This window comes from Pleurodeles waltl, chromosome 6 (assembly GCF_031143425.1).
Source record: "Pleurodeles waltl isolate 20211129_DDA chromosome 6, aPleWal1.hap1.20221129, whole genome shotgun sequence".
NCBI lineage: Eukaryota > Metazoa > Chordata > Amphibia > Caudata > Salamandridae > Pleurodeles > Pleurodeles waltl.
The window spans coordinates 239071218-239088978 of record NC_090445.1 but is presented as its reverse complement, the minus strand read 5'-3'; the positions used below and the strand labels follow the sequence as shown (position 1 = coordinate 239088978).

The 17761-nt window shown below is 43.9% G+C and overlaps 1 protein-coding gene across 2 annotated transcripts in view; it reads right to left on the bottom strand.

Moving 5' to 3' along the window:
• The window catches only part of MRC2 (mannose receptor C-type 2), a 761492-nt gene that overhangs the window by 690431 nt on the left and 53300 nt on the right, over positions 1-17761 (bottom strand). For both annotated transcript variants that reach the window (XM_069237988.1, XM_069237989.1), the window contains exons 2-3: positions 15941-16324; positions 7220-7393 (exon numbers count right to left, since the gene is read on the bottom strand). In XM_069237988.1, the coding sequence (XP_069094089.1) occupies positions 7220-7393; positions 15941-16324 (558 nt within the window). The remainder of the gene's footprint in view (positions 1-7219; positions 7394-15940; positions 16325-17761) is intronic.

Here is a 17761-nt window from a genome sequence, read left to right as displayed (position 1 = left end):
ATAAACTAAGAAAGATATTTTTCTATACAAAAACCTATTGGCCTGGAATTGTCTTTGAGTGTGTGTTCCTCATTTATTGCTTGTGTATGTACAACAAATGCTTAACACTACTCCTTTGATAAGCCTACTGCTCGACCACACTACCACAAAATAGAGCATTAGTATTATCTCTTTTTGCCACTATCTTACCTCTAAGGGGAACCCTTGGACTCTGTGCATACTATTCCTTACTTTGAAATAGTGCATACAGAGCCAACTTCCTACAGTCAGTTTCTCCTCTCAGCCCAGGCAACTTCTGGTGGCAGCCGTTCACCACCATGGGGCATACAGCACTCTTCGATCAGTCTCAGGTGTGCTTCTCAGAGGGCTTGCCTCACTAGGTCTCGTTCCAGTTTACCAGTCTGTTTCTCCTGTGTGCACAGTTAAGCCTGTGGAGGCAGTCGTTCACCTGAGGGCGTGCGGCAGAGCCGTGGTGGGCTATATCACTGTTGTTGCTGGCTCCTGGCAGCATGGGTTGGCGGCAGGAGACCACTATGGGGCGTGCTGTACTCTCTTCGCCCGTCACAGCTTCTCCTCACCGGAGCTCTGGTACTTGGTAAACTCAGTCTCTGGGGACACCAGGGGACAGAGGGCCACTCTCGACACCTCCGAACTTTGCGATGGTTTGTGCTGGAGTATGTGTCTGCTTGCATCAGATACTCCCTTTTCCTTCTGTGGTAATTCAAACGTGTGTGCTCCCTCTGGGGGCTGGGGTACGGAGCAGCATGTGGCCACTAGGTGGCACTGTCTACTCCTTCCTCGCTGTGTCACTGTCTCTGTAACTGCGGGCCACAAGGGGGATGGAGATACAGACGGGGGGCTTGCAATTCAGGTGTGGCAGTGCGGTTCGTCTTCTAACAACGTTAGCCCCAGTCGGGGCCACCGCATACAAGTCACTTAGTGTGGCCACTTCAAAAAAGGGACACAGCTGCCTTTCTAGTGCTATGGGCCATGGCTTTCCTCGCGGGCTCTGTATGAATAGCTGCAGGGTGGTGACTGTTAAAAATGGGGTTTCTGGTTGGCTCGATTAACCACCTCGGCCAGGCAGAACCTACCATTCTAGTCCGGGCTAGAGAGCTACACACCCAATATAACCCCTGCTCAGGCCCTTGGTAGCTTGGCACGAGCAGTCATGCTTATCGCAGAGGCAATGTGTAAAGTGTTTGCTCAACACACATGACACAATAAATACGCCTCAAAGAAAACGCTACAACAAGTTATATAGAATAAAAAATAAACTGTATTGCACATAAATCATTAGACCAAACATGACATGTATTCAGTAATACCCTGCTACACAAGCAGTTGTTCAAACATCACAGGTTACTAGTACTCCCTGAGAAAGCAAGCCATAGCCAGGTAAACAGCATTCTGGTATTCTGCAACACTAGTAGTAGTCAGGTTGTCCGTATCACCAAAAAGACACATGTCAAGCACTAAAATGCACATTCCGGATAAACATATCAGAAATGCCAAGACATCATCATGAGCGCACATTAAATGAAACAGTCTATCTGGCACAAGAATATAAGAGAAGAGACAGTATAGCGCATATCCTGTAAAATGCCAGCACTGAACAAGTAGCACCATGCTACAACATTGTAGTGAGTACAAAAAGAGAAAGGTTATTAGATTGCACAGGTCAGGAACACTTCTTGGTATGCATATAAGCACCCCTTGTAATGCATACCAAGGAGTTCCTGGAAATATACGTGTTCCCCCAACTTGGTTGGCACTACATGCAACTACCATCAGGTCATAGGATGGGAAAACCAACAGGTATAGCATGGAGGGTAGGAATCACCTTGAATCATTTCCTATAAAAAGGCTACAGCGCGTCGGTGCTTCTTTTATAGTGTTTGCAATAATTGAGGCAGCTAGTCAGGCTCGGGACCTATGTCAAGGTTCTCCCCCAATCCTCCAGCTGTACTTTTGCTGCCAAACTCAATAATGCCTCACTGGCTGATCTTTGAATATCAAGCCCCTCTCATGGGATTGCAATCTCAGGTCGAAGGTAAAAGGAGGCCCACTCACCTACTTTAATGGCTGGGGAGACCTCCCCTGGCCTCCCCACTTTGGGAACAATAGGTCCTCCTGGCACAAGGCCCCCACACCCAGTCCACAACTTTCGTGGGCACGGGATAGCCTCTCCTGGTTCTCTGGTGTGATGAGGAGAGAGCTGGGCGGCTCCAGCTGGCTCCGCCTTGCCACTGAACACCGCAACTCAGCTGCACGAGCCTCCTGTCTTGGGGGCACGCAGCTCCTTCCTCCTTTCTCACCAGCAGTGATAACCGCCCCCCTGCCCGGCAGGCAGGTATTCATAGCCTCCCCAGCTCCTGGCACCTTCAGGGGAGCTGGTGTCAGTTTGTGTTGCGGCTTGGGCCGCGGCGGTGAGGGCCCTGGGGGCCCCTGCAGTGCCATACCATGTCTGCACTAGTGTTTTCAGTTCCTTGCGCCCACTCCTACGTCATGGGGGAGGGGGGAGGACACCCAACACCTCGTGCCCAAGATGGCAGTATATAAAAAATAAAGCGCTCTTCACGTGCCGTAACAAGCAACTGTAGAGCTCTCCTTTCCACTGGAGAATACATCATAGAGCACCCTTCATGCACTTTACAAGAGAAAAGAATAGAACACTTCCCTCATGCTGTATGAATAGGAGTGCAGGAGTAAGGGAAGCACACCACCCAGCCCCTGGAGACAGCAATGGGGGCACAGGGCTGCAGGGCCCAAGGAAGCAGGCCATCACAAGGGTTCAAAAGGCAGTAGCAGTCCCTCTCAGTGATCTAGCAGGTTATAGGTCAGCACAACAGCAGAGCAGTCCCAAGGCGGTTCCTGGCAAGTCCTGCCTGCAGCATCCTGTGGTCAGTCCATTAGTGTCTAAAAATGTGAGGACCAGCACCCTGTACTTATACTCATTTTGCGCAGCCTCCACAAAAGGGGGAGGGGAGGTCCCAACCAGCACTAACTGGTTTCAGGAATGTACCCTTTCTCCTACAGCACTGGCTCCAGGCATCAGTAGGGGGTAAACAGCCCTTTATGTGAGACCAGGGCCCAGCCTTTACAGATGCAGGTGTGCCCCGCCTCTACCTCTCCCAACCCAGAAAAGCCATTCAGTATGCAGATGCACTCTTGTTACAACTCCACCCTCCCTGTGTATAGGCTGTCTGAAAAGTATGCACAAAGCCCAGATGCCACTCTGCCCCGGATGTGGATTGGAGTCAAGCTGCAAAACACCAGTCATAAGCACAGAGAAATGCTGACTTTATCAAAGTGGCATTTCTAGAATGGTAATGGACACTCCATCTACACCAGTAAGCAGCATTTCTCACTTCTATTCCAACCATACCAAACATGCCTACACCATCCCTCATAGATCAGACAATACCACTTAGACATATGTTAGGGCATTTCCAATGCATCCTATGAGAGGAACAGCGCTCACAGTACTGAGAAACTAAATAGGCTGTTTGTCACTACTAGGACATGTAGTACATAAAGACATATGCCCTACTTTTTTTTACATACACAGCACTCTGCCCTTAGGGCTACCTAGAGCCTACCTTAGGGGTGATTTTGGTGTAGTAAAAATGACGTTTAGGCCTTGACAAGTGATTTGACTTGCCAAGTCAATGTGGCAGAAAACCGCACACCAGGCCTGGTAGTGGCAGGCCTGAGACAGGTTTGAAAAGCTACTTCTGTGGGTGGCGCAAGCTGCGCTCCAGGCCCATTAGTAGCATTTAACTTACAGGCCCTGGGTATAAGGATACCACTGTACAAGGGATGTACAGGTAAATTAATTAAGGATACCACTGTACAAGGGACGTACAGGTAAATTAATTAAGGATACCATTGTACAAGGGACGTACAGGTAAATTAATTGTGGCAATCAGGTGTAAGCCAATCATACCAAGTTCAAAAGGGACAGCACAACCACTTTAGCACTGATCAGCAGTGAGAGTGCTCTGAGTCCTAAAGCCACAAAAAAAGGTCAGAAAAATAGGAGGAGGAAGGCAAAACGTTTGCAAGATAACCCTTTAAAAAAGGCCAGGTCCAACAGTGACACCCACCATGGATGCAGCTGCAGGCTGAGCCACGCTCGTCTCGCCTATGGGTGGGGCATCATCTGGTAGTCAGTGCGCCCGGCGGCACACTTCTCGCTATGCTTCTGCGCCACTGCTGTCCCGGCTGTCCCATTTCTCTGTCACATGGCTGAGGGCAGTGCAGCTGTGGAAGAAGCTGGTGAGGTTGCCCATTCTTGTTTCACTGATGCTAGCACACGTTCTCTGGTAGGCACGGTTTCATTGACCTTGGAGGTGCTGTAGATGCGGGTGGGGTCAGCTTCTTGGCAGTGCATAGGTGTCTCAGGTGTTGAAGGCGCACTGTGCTAGCTGCAGCACTCTACGCCCTTTTACAGATCTCTCCCCGGGGCTGGTCAGTACAGCAGGTGGCTGCAGGGACAGGAGCATGCAAGTCAGTGAAGGATTGAGTTAAAGTGAGTAAGAATGAGTGACAGTAAAGACCAATATGTGTCAGAATAAATGTGAGAGTGAGGGAGAATGACAGTGAGTGTAACTGAGTGTTACTGTGTGTGAGACTGAGTCACAGTAAGCTGAGTAATTCAGAATGAGTGAGAATGAGTGGGACTGAGTGAGACAGAGTGGGCCAGAGTAGAATGAGTGATACTGTGTGAATTAGTGAGACCAAGTGAGAGTGAGTAAGTCAGAGTGAAAGAGTAAACTCAGTGCATGGAAGTGTGAGAGAAACCTTCAAGAAAAAGCTCTTTGGAATTCGAGCCACGGGTTACGCCCCACCACTTTTAAAGGTCTGAGTTGCGCCTGGCCCCTTTTATTAGCAGGCTCACATAGCTTGTGATGCCTGTGGTGGACGGGTGTGGGGTGAGCGGGAGAGACAGTCCTCAGGGCATGGCGGGCATAATTATATGTCCGGCAGGACACCACAGGCACCAGAGAGTGACAAAGAGATATCACAATTCTACATCACGTCCATGCCACATGGGCCTTAAAACAGAACATAACCATCAATAACTCAGGTCCTCTACCCTTGCAATAGCAGATATTTTTTCTGTAATATACTTATTCAAGTCTGTCATCGAAAGGTCGACAAAATATTGTTGGAGTGAGCTGCCATCACATAGTGCTTAAAGTCAAGCATACTGCCTGCATAGTAAGGGAAAGGGCTAGACGATCTTTAATCCCCTCCCCCCCCAACATCTCCCCAGTGTCCACAGGTCTCATCCCATGACCAGGTGTCCCAGATCCTCAGCACAGCTAGAAAATCCTCAACTCCTCAACTTTAATTCTACTCATCATATTTTCATTTTATTATATCTTCCCTCTCGCTGAGGCCTCCAAAATGGCGATGAATGTCAGCTTTTTCCAGTATTCTGCATCAATGAGGCAAAGGCATATATTTAGTGTAAGCCAGGAGATGTGTAACATTGCACCAGCGAGTAGCAGGGCATGCAAACACGCAAAATTTTAGTGTCATTCGAGAAGACCCTCTGATGCCTGCTGGCCTCCAGTATCACCTTCCAACTGCCCAGGGTTTCCACACAAGAATAAACTTTGCACTTGGCTGTATTAAACTTACGTTGCTACCTCTGGAACCAAGACTTTCACAATAACCTACTTGCAGTACATTTGGTATCTGAACAAGATTTCAAATTAGACGCAAATTGTAGCCAACATGGGAGCTCAGTCAATTTGCCTCAGGTTAAATCAGCCACAAATGATGGGGACATACCGCACACAACTCTGATTTACAGACTTGGTGTAATCAAATAGAATGTAATTCCACTTCTCAAGTTGTACCAACTCAGAACTGGATTAAAATAGGGTCACTTCATGCAGTAATTAGCAGTTGCTCAATTTACACCCAGAATCTGCAACAGTCAGAACCGTGCCATTAGTATCATCATAAAAGGGAAGCATGTTCCCTTCCGGTGCATTTGGAATGTCAATGATAAAGTCAGTGAACATTACAGCCTCTAGTGCCATCCTATTATTACTTACTGCTGACCCTCTCCGCAACACAGTAAGCCTCACTTAGAGTTTGGTGGATGTATTTCTGAATCATAGACGTAGCGGATGTTCCGCTCAGTGTATTTATTGCAAGTGCATTGTAGCCTATCGGTTTTATAATACAGTGGATGGGATATCTTGTCACATTTTGAAGGAGCACCCCATCCGCCAAAATATAAATAAGGCCTTAAGTTTCTTGGCTTCTGTTGCTGATCCATATACAAACCGAAAATCCACCTAATGGGGCAATGGAACCAACTCACAAGTCTCCTAAGTTGAACATCGTGAAAGATCTTAAAGAAATCCAAGCACATTACTTTGCTTCTGCATTTTCTACTAACTTGTGGAGCACAAAAGATATATTCCCACATAAAAGTCAACAGACTTGTAAAAACGTTTAAGATCACATTTCTTGGAAAGATTACAATAAATGTGCTGCACCGTTTGTAATACACAGAAGTGCTATAGAAACTTCTGTGAGAAAAGGCTGGTGCATGAAATCTGCCCATTTCATTCCTATTGCAACACACTACATTCTACTAGCCCACCAGATCTATTTCTGCTCGTACACTATAATTTAGAAGATTATCTTAAAAACAACCGTTGTCTTCTTTGTGTTAAGCCCTGGTCCTCTTTATAAATAGCTGCCTTACACACGCAAAGCTTTACATAAATACAACACAAAACATATTGTTATACTCAGTACACAAACATTTTTTAATACAAGCACACATCTGGATCTTCTGCTGTTGACAATGTGTGTTACAAGGACTGTATACCATCAACACAAAATGATCAGAATGCATAAAGCAGTGGTTCTCTGCGTCTGATTACATCACAACTAACGTCGTAACACCAACGGCCTAACTTACAAAGTAGTTTTCGGCTGCAAAGTACGGATGCATGGGAGAATTGTTCAATTTACACCTGCCACATATTCACAAAAGGACACCTTGCATGTACATGCACATCTCTACACCACAATTGCAGGGGCTTCAATTGGTCAATGTAGACACTAAACGCTAGTAATATGAATTTATTCAAAAGTACCTTTAAAAGGACCTTAAAAATCAATTGTTGGTTAAAACACCGAGAGACTGCTCACAACCCAAACGTGGACTTGGGATGGTACTTACTCCTCACAGGACAGAATCCCCATTTCTCGTCTTTGCCGTAATCCACCGTCGTTGCACACCAGAGGTGCCCGTCTTCACGTCCAATGCTGGTGCAACCATAGAACCACCGGTTGTCATACTTGAAGGGGATGGCACACGGTCTGCCGTGGGAATTACCTTGGATGGTGTAGGTGTCTATGGCGAATAAACAAAAGGAGACACATTCATTAACAGACACTGTGCAGAAGCTTTCCGAGTTAGGGGGGTAGTGCTATCCTTAACACGTGCAGAAAAGAGCATGAGAAATGCTTTCTGTAAAAATTAGGTACATGTAACTTCATGGTATACTCATAAAACATATTTATCAAAGCTCCTTAATTACAATTGCAGAGGTCTGGAAGTAGTTAGTAAACTCCTTGCAAATGCAATAAGCTCAGAGGAAAAGAAGCCACATTAATTTGCTGCAGGCACGACAGACGCTGTTCCAAAGTGAATGGAAGGATTTAACCCTACTAGGCTGTACTGCACTGCACTCGCTGTTAAGGGAAACATTCTTCTCTGAGATGATGCATTAAAGTCTCTAAAACGTTTTAGTGAAATAGTCCCCAATGACAAAAGCTAGAATGACGTTGGAGCTAAATTTCAAAGATCTGATATATTTAATGAGAGCAAAATGTGTCCACCACCTTACTACAGTGCGCAAATTTCCTCATACTGTGCTTTGTATTTCAGCCAGTCACAGGACAGGGCTTGCAGTCTTGCCCTTCTAATCGCAGCTAATCTAAATAGAACCTGCCCTACAAAGCTACAACATGTCTCGTAACAGAATTACCCCATTCAATTTGTTAATACGGGATTCATATATGACCTTGCCAGTTAAATTGGCTGATTTGGGCCTTCAGATTTTTAATTCTGCCATGACAGTAGCGAGCTTTCAAAATTGAAAACTAATTGAATCAAATTTTGGATCTTTAAAAAAATTACCTGTTTGGCTAATACAAGGAGTAAGACGTAGCTCATCTCCGGTCTCACAACAAGCAATCAGAAAGTGCTGAGAAACAAACTGGGTGCTACACAAAAGTAAAAAATAAACTAAGTTTATTACCTTGTGTTACTTTTTTTGCAATGATAGTTCTTTTTAAGATGAACCACAAATTAAGGCATTTATCTGGTTGTTAAATGTGCTGAGTATGCACTATCACGTAAACCAAATTAGAGGAATGCTAGTGGATAAGGATCAGTCTAAACAAATTTGGAGTTTGAGAGGGTTACATGATACTTTTGTGCAAATTAAACATGGTTTATACCTCTCAGGTGAAGCTGAGCCCCAATCACTCATTCAGACTTGCTATGAAGCCTGGGAAGGAATATGAAAAGCCGTGAATAAACATGAAAGTTGTGTAATTAAGGAGATACTTCTAGGACAGCTTCTTCACTTCTCATGAAGTCCAAAATGTATAACTTGCATCGGTCCCTGTTTATTTCACAGTTCTATCTTGAAGCACCTCCTCAATTAAACAGACACATTCAAGACTGGTTTAGCCTCAGATTCAGATATACAAAGAAAGGTTTTTATAAAGTGCAAAAAAGGCTAAAACGATAAAGCCTTAGGCATCAGTTATAGTTTGAGTAAGTTCAAAGAGTTAAAATAATTAAATAGTTCAACTACATGAATTAAACTAATCACAGCTCTAAAGAACCTGCTCCCATCTCTGCAAACGCCTGAACATCGACCACCCACCAAGTCATCTTCAAAGGAGCAGGCAATGGGATTCAAACTTTTCAATACCAAAACAGAAAAATATTGGCTCAGCTACTACCGACTGTGTCCATCCTATGTCAAAATCATTGCTTCTTTGCCTGTACACTGTGTGTCATTTTCCCTACAATCTCTCGTCAGAATTTGAATTAGATGCACAAAGTCAAATGGTGAATGTGACCACTAATTCTGTGAATCCTGCATTTGGTCCCTTGCTAAAAAATACGCAGTGCAATCCCACCAACTCCAAGGCAATCAACACATTGCACTGATTCTATTTATTTTAAATATTGTACACAATGTAGTTATGACATAGCTCTATATGTAAACCAGGTCACTGGCAATCAGTTGTTGAACCAGTTTATTGACTAGAAACAGCTCTTTAAACATTGTTAAGTGCTGAATGCCTCGATCAAAATCAATCTGCTTTAATTACGCTGTTGCCGCAATGGCATCATTTGATATGCAGGCACATCACTATGGGTAGCCAGCTTATCAGATAATAGATTATCAAGACTGCGGAGGTCAGATTGTCAAGTATGAGATTCACACAAGCTAGGTCCCAAGGGTCGCTCCAGCAGGGGTCTTGTCAATGTTTGCTGTTTTTCTACCTGCATGTAGATCTCTTCATTGGTTGAGGGAAAAACACCAGGCCTTGTGCTCAGATTTTCACACTCCATCTTGAGTGGTGGCTCTTCAAAGATTCAGAAGATTGATAGTCGTATCCATAAACGGATAAGGCTTGACTGTAGAAGCTGAAATTACTTTCAAATTGAACTCTTGCACGTTACCTCTTGCACTAGCATGTCATTAATTTAAAAATCTACATCCTTTGAACTGACTGTCAACCATTCAATCCCTACCTTTTCCAAAGTAAAAACATGAGGAGTTTGACGTTATTCTACACTCTCAGTGGAGTCGCAAACAGTTAAGCTAAGGCTTCTCAAATCTATAAATTGCTGAGAAAGATTAACACACCCTTCACTGAATAGGATATCACCAAAGTTTCTTTATCCTTTTGAGGGTACAGAATGGAACCTGTAGGCCCTGGGGGGTCTGCAGAAGCAAACCTGTCATTTTAAGGCACAGCATATTTCAACAGCAGGGTCATGTATCGAGACACCAAGGACAAGCCATATACTACATTTCCTACATAGCCCTAACCTGTGTGGTAAAGCATAAATCACCTACACCCATATAGCTGCCCACAAGTCCCCTAATTACAAACATATATCATACATGTGCCAGGCAGCTCAGACTCTCTGTTGTGGTTGGCTTTGGCACTGACTATTACCAGAATGAAACAGACTAGAACCGGTGGAAAAACGTACTTATATTGTGTCTCACATGTGGAACAGGCCCCTTCCAATGTAGGAAGGAGTCTGATCACCAAGGATTCAGGTGATCAACAAAAATGTATTTGTCCTTGGACCACACAAATGTGCACTTTGCTAGGATAATCCTTGGATGGCAGCAATGACTGAGTGTCAGACTATAAAGGTGGATTGGATTGCACACAATTACCTAGATGGGCAAATATGTCAACTTAAACATCATTTGAGGAAAGATCTTGGCTCCTGAGAAGCAAAGAACTGAAGAGAGCTTGGTCAACCGAAAATGTTTACATTTCTGTTACCGTCTATAGGCCTTCCCTTTCTGTTGCCATGATCTCAGGCTAAGCACCTGCTTGTGTTCAGTATAAGAATTTTCCATGTGGTTATTACTCTAAACTTGTGTACAATATGGTATAAATTTGAGTCCTGCCTTCAGCCCACCAGCTTGGTCTATGAACTACCACGGGGGGCAGGGGGAGAGTGCCAGGCAGTTGTATCTGTGAATCACATTATTAATGTTTATTTTGTCAATAGACCATTTGAGACACTGACTGGTGCATGAACAGGTTTTATTTCACAATACCAACCTATTACCTCAATTTGTCATTACATTAGCTCCAGCTCTCCCATTACTTGAAATGTACTTGGAATATCAACTCTGGCCAATGGAAACAATGGTTACAGTAGGTATAATGGCAAGGCTGAAACGGCAGTCAGCCAGTGAACCATGGCAGAAGTGGATTGGATTACTTTGAATTTTATTTAATCTCACTACAGAGAATGTCATCTTGACATTTCCAGTGGGTTGGCAGAATAATCTCTCCAATTCTGCTTATGGAGAATAGCTTGAAACTGCTTTTACAAAGATGTAAAAATCTGGTGGCCATGAAGTGGATCCCCACATTCCCTAGCCTTCGAATTTCACAGGTAGAGGAATAATGTGATTCATCAAGATCGCCAACCTGAGAGGAATTAGGAAATTTCTCCCAGGGCGCGGCCAATGGGTGAGGCGCAGTTAGTCACAGATTAAGACTGGGGCAGAAACAATCACAATAGACTCAAATACCTCTATTGTGGGCTCTAACCACTGTACTAAACACCGACAGAACAAAGTGGCCTTGATTTTACTGTGCTGCATAAAATCTTAATTCTTTGGACAGTGTACCAAACGCCAAAGGAAAGGTTTCAGAAATCAAGAGCAAATCCGCTCTGCAAACAACACACAAATAATATGCTGCATTTTAAGAAAACATGCAACCCTCAAAAAGAAGGCTACTTCATGAAAATGGAATTTCATTAAAAAAAGTTTAAACACAATATTTTAATTTTGGAAAAGCATCTATTATTTTTATAGTGTCGGCTAGGTGCTTTCCTAAACTATGCAACTGTTCTACTCTTTATATTTCAGTTAGCCTGTCCAAAATCAGGCTAGCTGAAATGATTCTTCCAGTACTCAATACATCTGGCCCGTTTCGTGTAACGTGTAAGCACACCTGGCTGACAGACACCAGCCACGTGTTCACAGGAGTCCCCTCCCTCCACTCCGCTACGTTACATCAAAGACGAAGCAAAGTGAATTTATTGTAATGATGTCACATGCAAGGACGCTACAAAGCGCTAAGATCTTGCTCTAGACCTCAATAACACTGGTTCGAACCCCAATCTTTCATATTCAATACAATGATTACCCTGAGTTGGATAATATTAAGATCAATTATTCAAGCTTGATGTAATATGTGTAGGAAAGAACCCTATATTTGGCATGGTTACCCCCACTTTTTGCCTATCAGTGTGCTTAGACTGTTTTCACTGGGATCCTGCTAACAGGACCCCCAGTGACTGTGCTTTCTCACTCCAAAAGTGGTTACCTAGGATTTTGTGCACTCCACAATTGGCATACTGGTATCCCCTTATAAGTCCCAAGTATATGCTACTTAGGTACCCAGGGCATTAGGACACCAGGGTTCTCCCATGGGCTGCAGCATGCAAAATGTGGCTGCCTTGAAGGGCACATTTGGTGCCCTCATTGCAAAAAACAGTTTGCACCAGTCCAGGGACCCACGTGAAACTGGACAAAGGAAAGGGGAGTGACCACTCCCCCGTAAATCACCACCCCAGGGTTGGCACCCAGATCTCCAGGTGGCCACTAGATTCTTCCATCTTGAAACCAAGTTGTGCAGAAGCCCGTGGGAGCATCTGAGTACAAGGTGACCAAACCCCCTTTTAGGGCTATTTGGGGACTCCCTTGCGGGTGAGTCCCCAGATTCGATGTGCATTGTTTTCTCCTGCTCCAATGGATCTACAGACTGAGTAGCCCCAGCCTCCAGCACTTCATCCTGCCAAGGATACTCTCCTCTCTGCTCCTCCAGCGACGTGGGACTCCTCTCCAGGTGTGCGGATTGGTCCTCACTGCAACTTACTGTGGCTGCTGCCAGTGGGTTGCCTGTGGGGGCTGAAACTGCTTATGCTGGCTCTCCCGACTGCTGAGGGTCAGCCCGGACTCCCCTCCAAGGGTAGAGTCCTCTGGACCTTGCAGGTCCTCTTCAGCCTTGCAACTCTTCTTTTGCTTATTCTTGCATTTGCCAAGGCCTGTTGGCAAATCGCTAAACCACAGACCATCTGCAACCCGACGACCAACGTGGGACACCATCTGCACTGCTCCAAGGACTCCTTTTCAGCTCTTGAACTCCACATTGGTCTTCCTCTTCCCCCATCCACCTGGATCCTCCTCCACAGAAAGGGTGGGTAGTGGCTCCTGCCCCGACTTGACACTCCATTGTGGACTGGAGTCTGTCCCCTTCTTCTGCAGGTCCTCTTCTTCCAGAATCCACCTTTGGACTCCTCTGTTCTCGTCCTGTTCTTGCACAATCCATTTTCTAAGTCCTCTTGTTCGTTCTTGGGAAAACCGGGTACTTACCCCTGCTCTCCTGGTCGCTGGGGTCACTTAGGTACTCACCTCTCGAGGTCCCTAGTTCTTCCAGCTCCCCTCTGACTACTCCATATCCTAGGGTGGGAGACTTTACCTCACATTCCACTATTTTAGTATATGGTTTGGTCTTCCCCTAGGGCCCTTACTTTTTTCACTAATTCTTTCTAATGCTTGTTTCTTGTGCCAATTCCTAAGTATTATTTTGTATATATGTAGTGTGTACTTACCTCCAGTTGGGGGACTACTTATAAGTAATCTAGTGTGGTGCTACTATGATAAAGTACCTTTATTTTTGTAACACTGTATGGTTTCTTTTATGTGTGATAAGTTGCTGTGTGACTATTGTGGTATTGCATAAGCTTTCATGTCTCCTAGATAAGTCTTGGCTGCTCATCCACAGCTGCCTCGAGAGAGCCTGGCTTCCTTGACACTGCCTACATACACTAATAGGGGTCGCCTGGGCCTGGTGTAAGGTGCCAACACCATAAGTGTCCACCACACACCAGGTCAGCTTCCACCAATATGCACATTCCAGTATTAATTACTTGTTTATAACGTTTACTCTTATGTAAGTACAAGTTATTGTTTGAATTTAATTGTTAGCGTTTGACTGTATGGAATTTAGATTGCTCCGAGCATTAGTCTGATTCTGGAACGTGTGGGCACTTAACAGTTGCCTGGACACTTCAGATGAGGCTGGTGATCGCTGAGGTCGTGGGTCCATCTATTAAAGAAGATACTACAGAATCTGCTTTGCTTTTGCCTCGCCTCAGCCATTTCATTTAGGGAACAATATTGGATTACGTCCTTTACCTGCCTTGCAACACTCAAGAGACAACTTAGGGTGTACTATGTGGTATTATACAATTGTCATTGCTGTTCATCATGAACATTTTTTGTTTGGTCAAATTTTGTATTAAAAGCTTAAGCTTTTCATTTAAAAATCAGAAGAATTTTCAAAAACCAGTTTGGTTTTCTGAAAAACAAAGGCACATTCTAGAACTAGCTCATTCAACATGTTTGTCTGCTGATATTGAATCAGGAATTGCTAGCACCATACAAAATAGAGCTTCTCACAGATGCATTGCCATTGTAGCTTTCTGCACATTAGGCCCTAATGTTAAGGGCACTGGTATTGATGGTGTTTTATGCAGGTTTTTATCAATTTATGGACTTTTATGTAGCGCAAACCAAGCTCCCTGATGAGTTCTGATGCTGTTCATGGCTGAGAGTGAACACATGAGCGATAAGGGGGCAAAGTTTTAAAACAGAATGGGCATCATAAATGTAAATAACATAAAACGGTTTAGGGTAGGGTCTCAGTAAGAACAAAAAACACCGCCCATTAGTGACGGACACATTACTACTTATTGCTTAGGGAGCTAATTTCAAAATAAGGTTTTACCCTTGCAAGTGTGATGTGTTCATACTGAAGTTTCACTAGTATCGTTAATTTAATAAATTTGCAGATCCAGTGTTTGTGGTGGATTGGGCTGATGGTGGATTGGGCTTGATGAGCCCACCTGTTAAAGAACGAACACTAACATGTATGTTTCTTGGTAGTCACCAACAATTTGCCGATAGTTTCCCACTTATGCAATTCATTCAAATCTACTCCTGCAGCAGTTTAAGCTCGTTTCTAGGGTAGGGACTGCAACACCACGCCTTATTTCATGGGCTGTAAGCGACGAGTTTAAATAAAAGGAACACATTGTCTCACGGAGAAATAGATATTATAAAAAAGTTAAATGAGTAAATTCATATTTGTGTTCCATTTCTGCGCTCAGAACTGCTCACCTGGGTACAATTCTAAATGAAGAAATGCGGATGCATTTGAGCACACAAGAAAATCCATGACAGTTGATAACTCCTGAAATAGCTGGATAATAATTTTAAAAAACTTAGAAATATACTCCAAACGTAACTGTCCAACTTTTTTTTATTACACTTCTGCGAGTCGAAGGTAGTAAATTTGTGCAGTGCACTAAACTATTATTTTCAGAAAACAATACTGCAAGCATGTTAAAGTAGGCCGTGAAACTGTAAATTACAAAATCCAGTTAACTAATGGGAGCATCGTCATGCGATTCTATCGTTTCACATTACTATGGCCAGTAACGCAGTCTATACCAGCACACCCATGGATCCCCTGGTGTCCTACATCCCACTGTGCACCCAACACTTTCCTATTAAGGGCTGCCCTAGCCTAGCCGTCCCTAAACACACCTTCCGTTCATGTGTCCCTGGTATTGACAAATCCACAGATTTAAGGAGGAAGTGCTGAATTTGGTGCACAATTCGCAGGTTGAATTGTTCCACTATACAGCGCCTGCCGTATAGGAAAGTCCACTGCTGGACCCTACTAAAGATTTAACACATCTTTCAGAAATTGGAGGATTTTACATTACACGCAATGATAAAATAGGCTTTTATTTCTTGCACCTTTCCATTGCAAGAAATGTGGCACATCACTGCCCCAGATTTTTTTTCTACAGTCCCGGAAACACTAAGGACATGTGGCATTCAGAACTGGACACAATTTGGGCATAGGGTTTACATAGTGCTATACATCCCTTAACATTATGGACTCCACCCCTCTCTGCGGACCCTAGTTTTCCTGGATTAATGTGATCAATACATTCTTCAGTAGTGATCATAACCAACAGAGTGCGAGTGAGGAGCTAGCGTGAGAGCAGTTTAAAAATAGGTTGTCCTTTTACCTGAATAAACTTTGGAACAAATGCTAGAGTTTGTGCCATGGATCCACAATTGGCCTTCCTTCACTGCAGCTGGTGAGGAGTTCCCAACCATGGAGTTCAGGATCTGGGAGAGCTGGTCCTCCATAGTCTTGCAGCGCCGCATCACGTTGAACGCCTCGTGGTCACACTCATATGTGACCGCTGATGTCAGGGTTGTTCCGTTAACAGGTAGTGGGAGCCAGAGACACTGCATTGCGCCAATGTTGAAGAGACGTCCCCGGGAGACCCACAGCCATTGCTGGGCCAAAGAGCTGCTGTTGCAGGTTTTTGTGGTTTGGATTTTGCTGTCTCTTACCTCCAAGCAGCCTTGTCCGTCATTACTGAAGATGAGGAAGGAGTCCGGATCTGAAACACACCAAGAAAAGTACAGAATGAAGAACCTACATCACAAAATAAATACATTTCAACATTACATGCATTCATCAAAAATATTCAAACTAGGCTCAGCTTCACAATTAATGAAGATGTTCTGCCTTTGGCATGCTGATGATTAAGTTTTAATTTCACTGGTGGCTGGGAAAATAAGTTGTCTTGTTTGCTGCTTTGTGGCACACACATTTTAATGAAAAGGAAAGGGAAATGAGGTCGGCATAAGTCTACAGGACACCATTTTCCTTTTTATGTATTTATCATCTTTAAATGGTCTATTGGAACTTTTTTCTCCTCTTTCAGCAACACGCCTCATTTTTTGCCTCTCAGTGGTAGAGAGTGAACACATGAGCGATAAAGGGGCAAAGTTTTAAAACAGAATGGGCATCCCCTCTAAAAGCGCTTTCTTAATAAAATGATTTAATTTCAGGCTGGATTGCCTAACCTTTGGATGTATAATATGTATTAACTTTCAATGCTGCACCTATTTCTTTGATGCTTTTTTGGACATACTTTCTCAACCCTGAATTATCTTTCTCATCTTTACATTGACTTGGGGAGCTTTGCATTAGGTTGATCCATGCTGTCCAGTTGCAAATAATCTATTGTGAATGTACAGTGGGCTTACAGCCTGCTCATTGCTTACCATTAATTGGATTTGTCTCCCTCATTTGATTGCTTCTTATTTGACGATCTGCTGCCGTCTTCAATTGTTTGGCCCTCCCCCAGAGCATATCCTCTTTATGAACCTTTTGATTGGCTGACTTGTATCTTTCTGTTGCTCACATTTAGGGAACTACTTTTTTTATTCTGATTCAGCACTCCATGGATTGCATACGTTTCTAGCTCTCTGCCTCATGTGTGGTTTTATTCTCTCAGATACCTCTGCACTGTGCGGCTCCCAACCCCTCCAAACTGATCTGTAAAAGCAGAGCAGCAGGGATATTTTTGCTGGAGTGAGGCTGAAAAGCAGATTTTAAGTGTAGTTTTGTTTTATCTCCTGCATTCCCATTTTGCATGAAAGCACAACCTTTGTTACACAAAGGGTTTTACGGTGCTGGAGTAATCGGCATTTGCAGTCACTCAGCTAGCAGCAGAGGCAGAAGGAGTACTTAGCATGATACTTCTCCTGGGGGGGGCATAAATATGCTCTCTCAGCTACTGCAGAAGACTAAATGGCTGTAACCTTAGGCCATGGCAAACATTTCCCTTATCTTCTGACACATATTCGTATTAAATTATGTTCAGGAGTTTGCTGAGTGAAAAGTATTGAACTATATACCATGACATTTAAATATTGAAAACTGATTTCAATGTACTATTCTGAGATACCATAAGATATGCGTGTGCTTTTTCTCCAGTCTTATTTTTTAATTTTACTTTTTCTAAACAATCATTTACAGAAAAGCAATG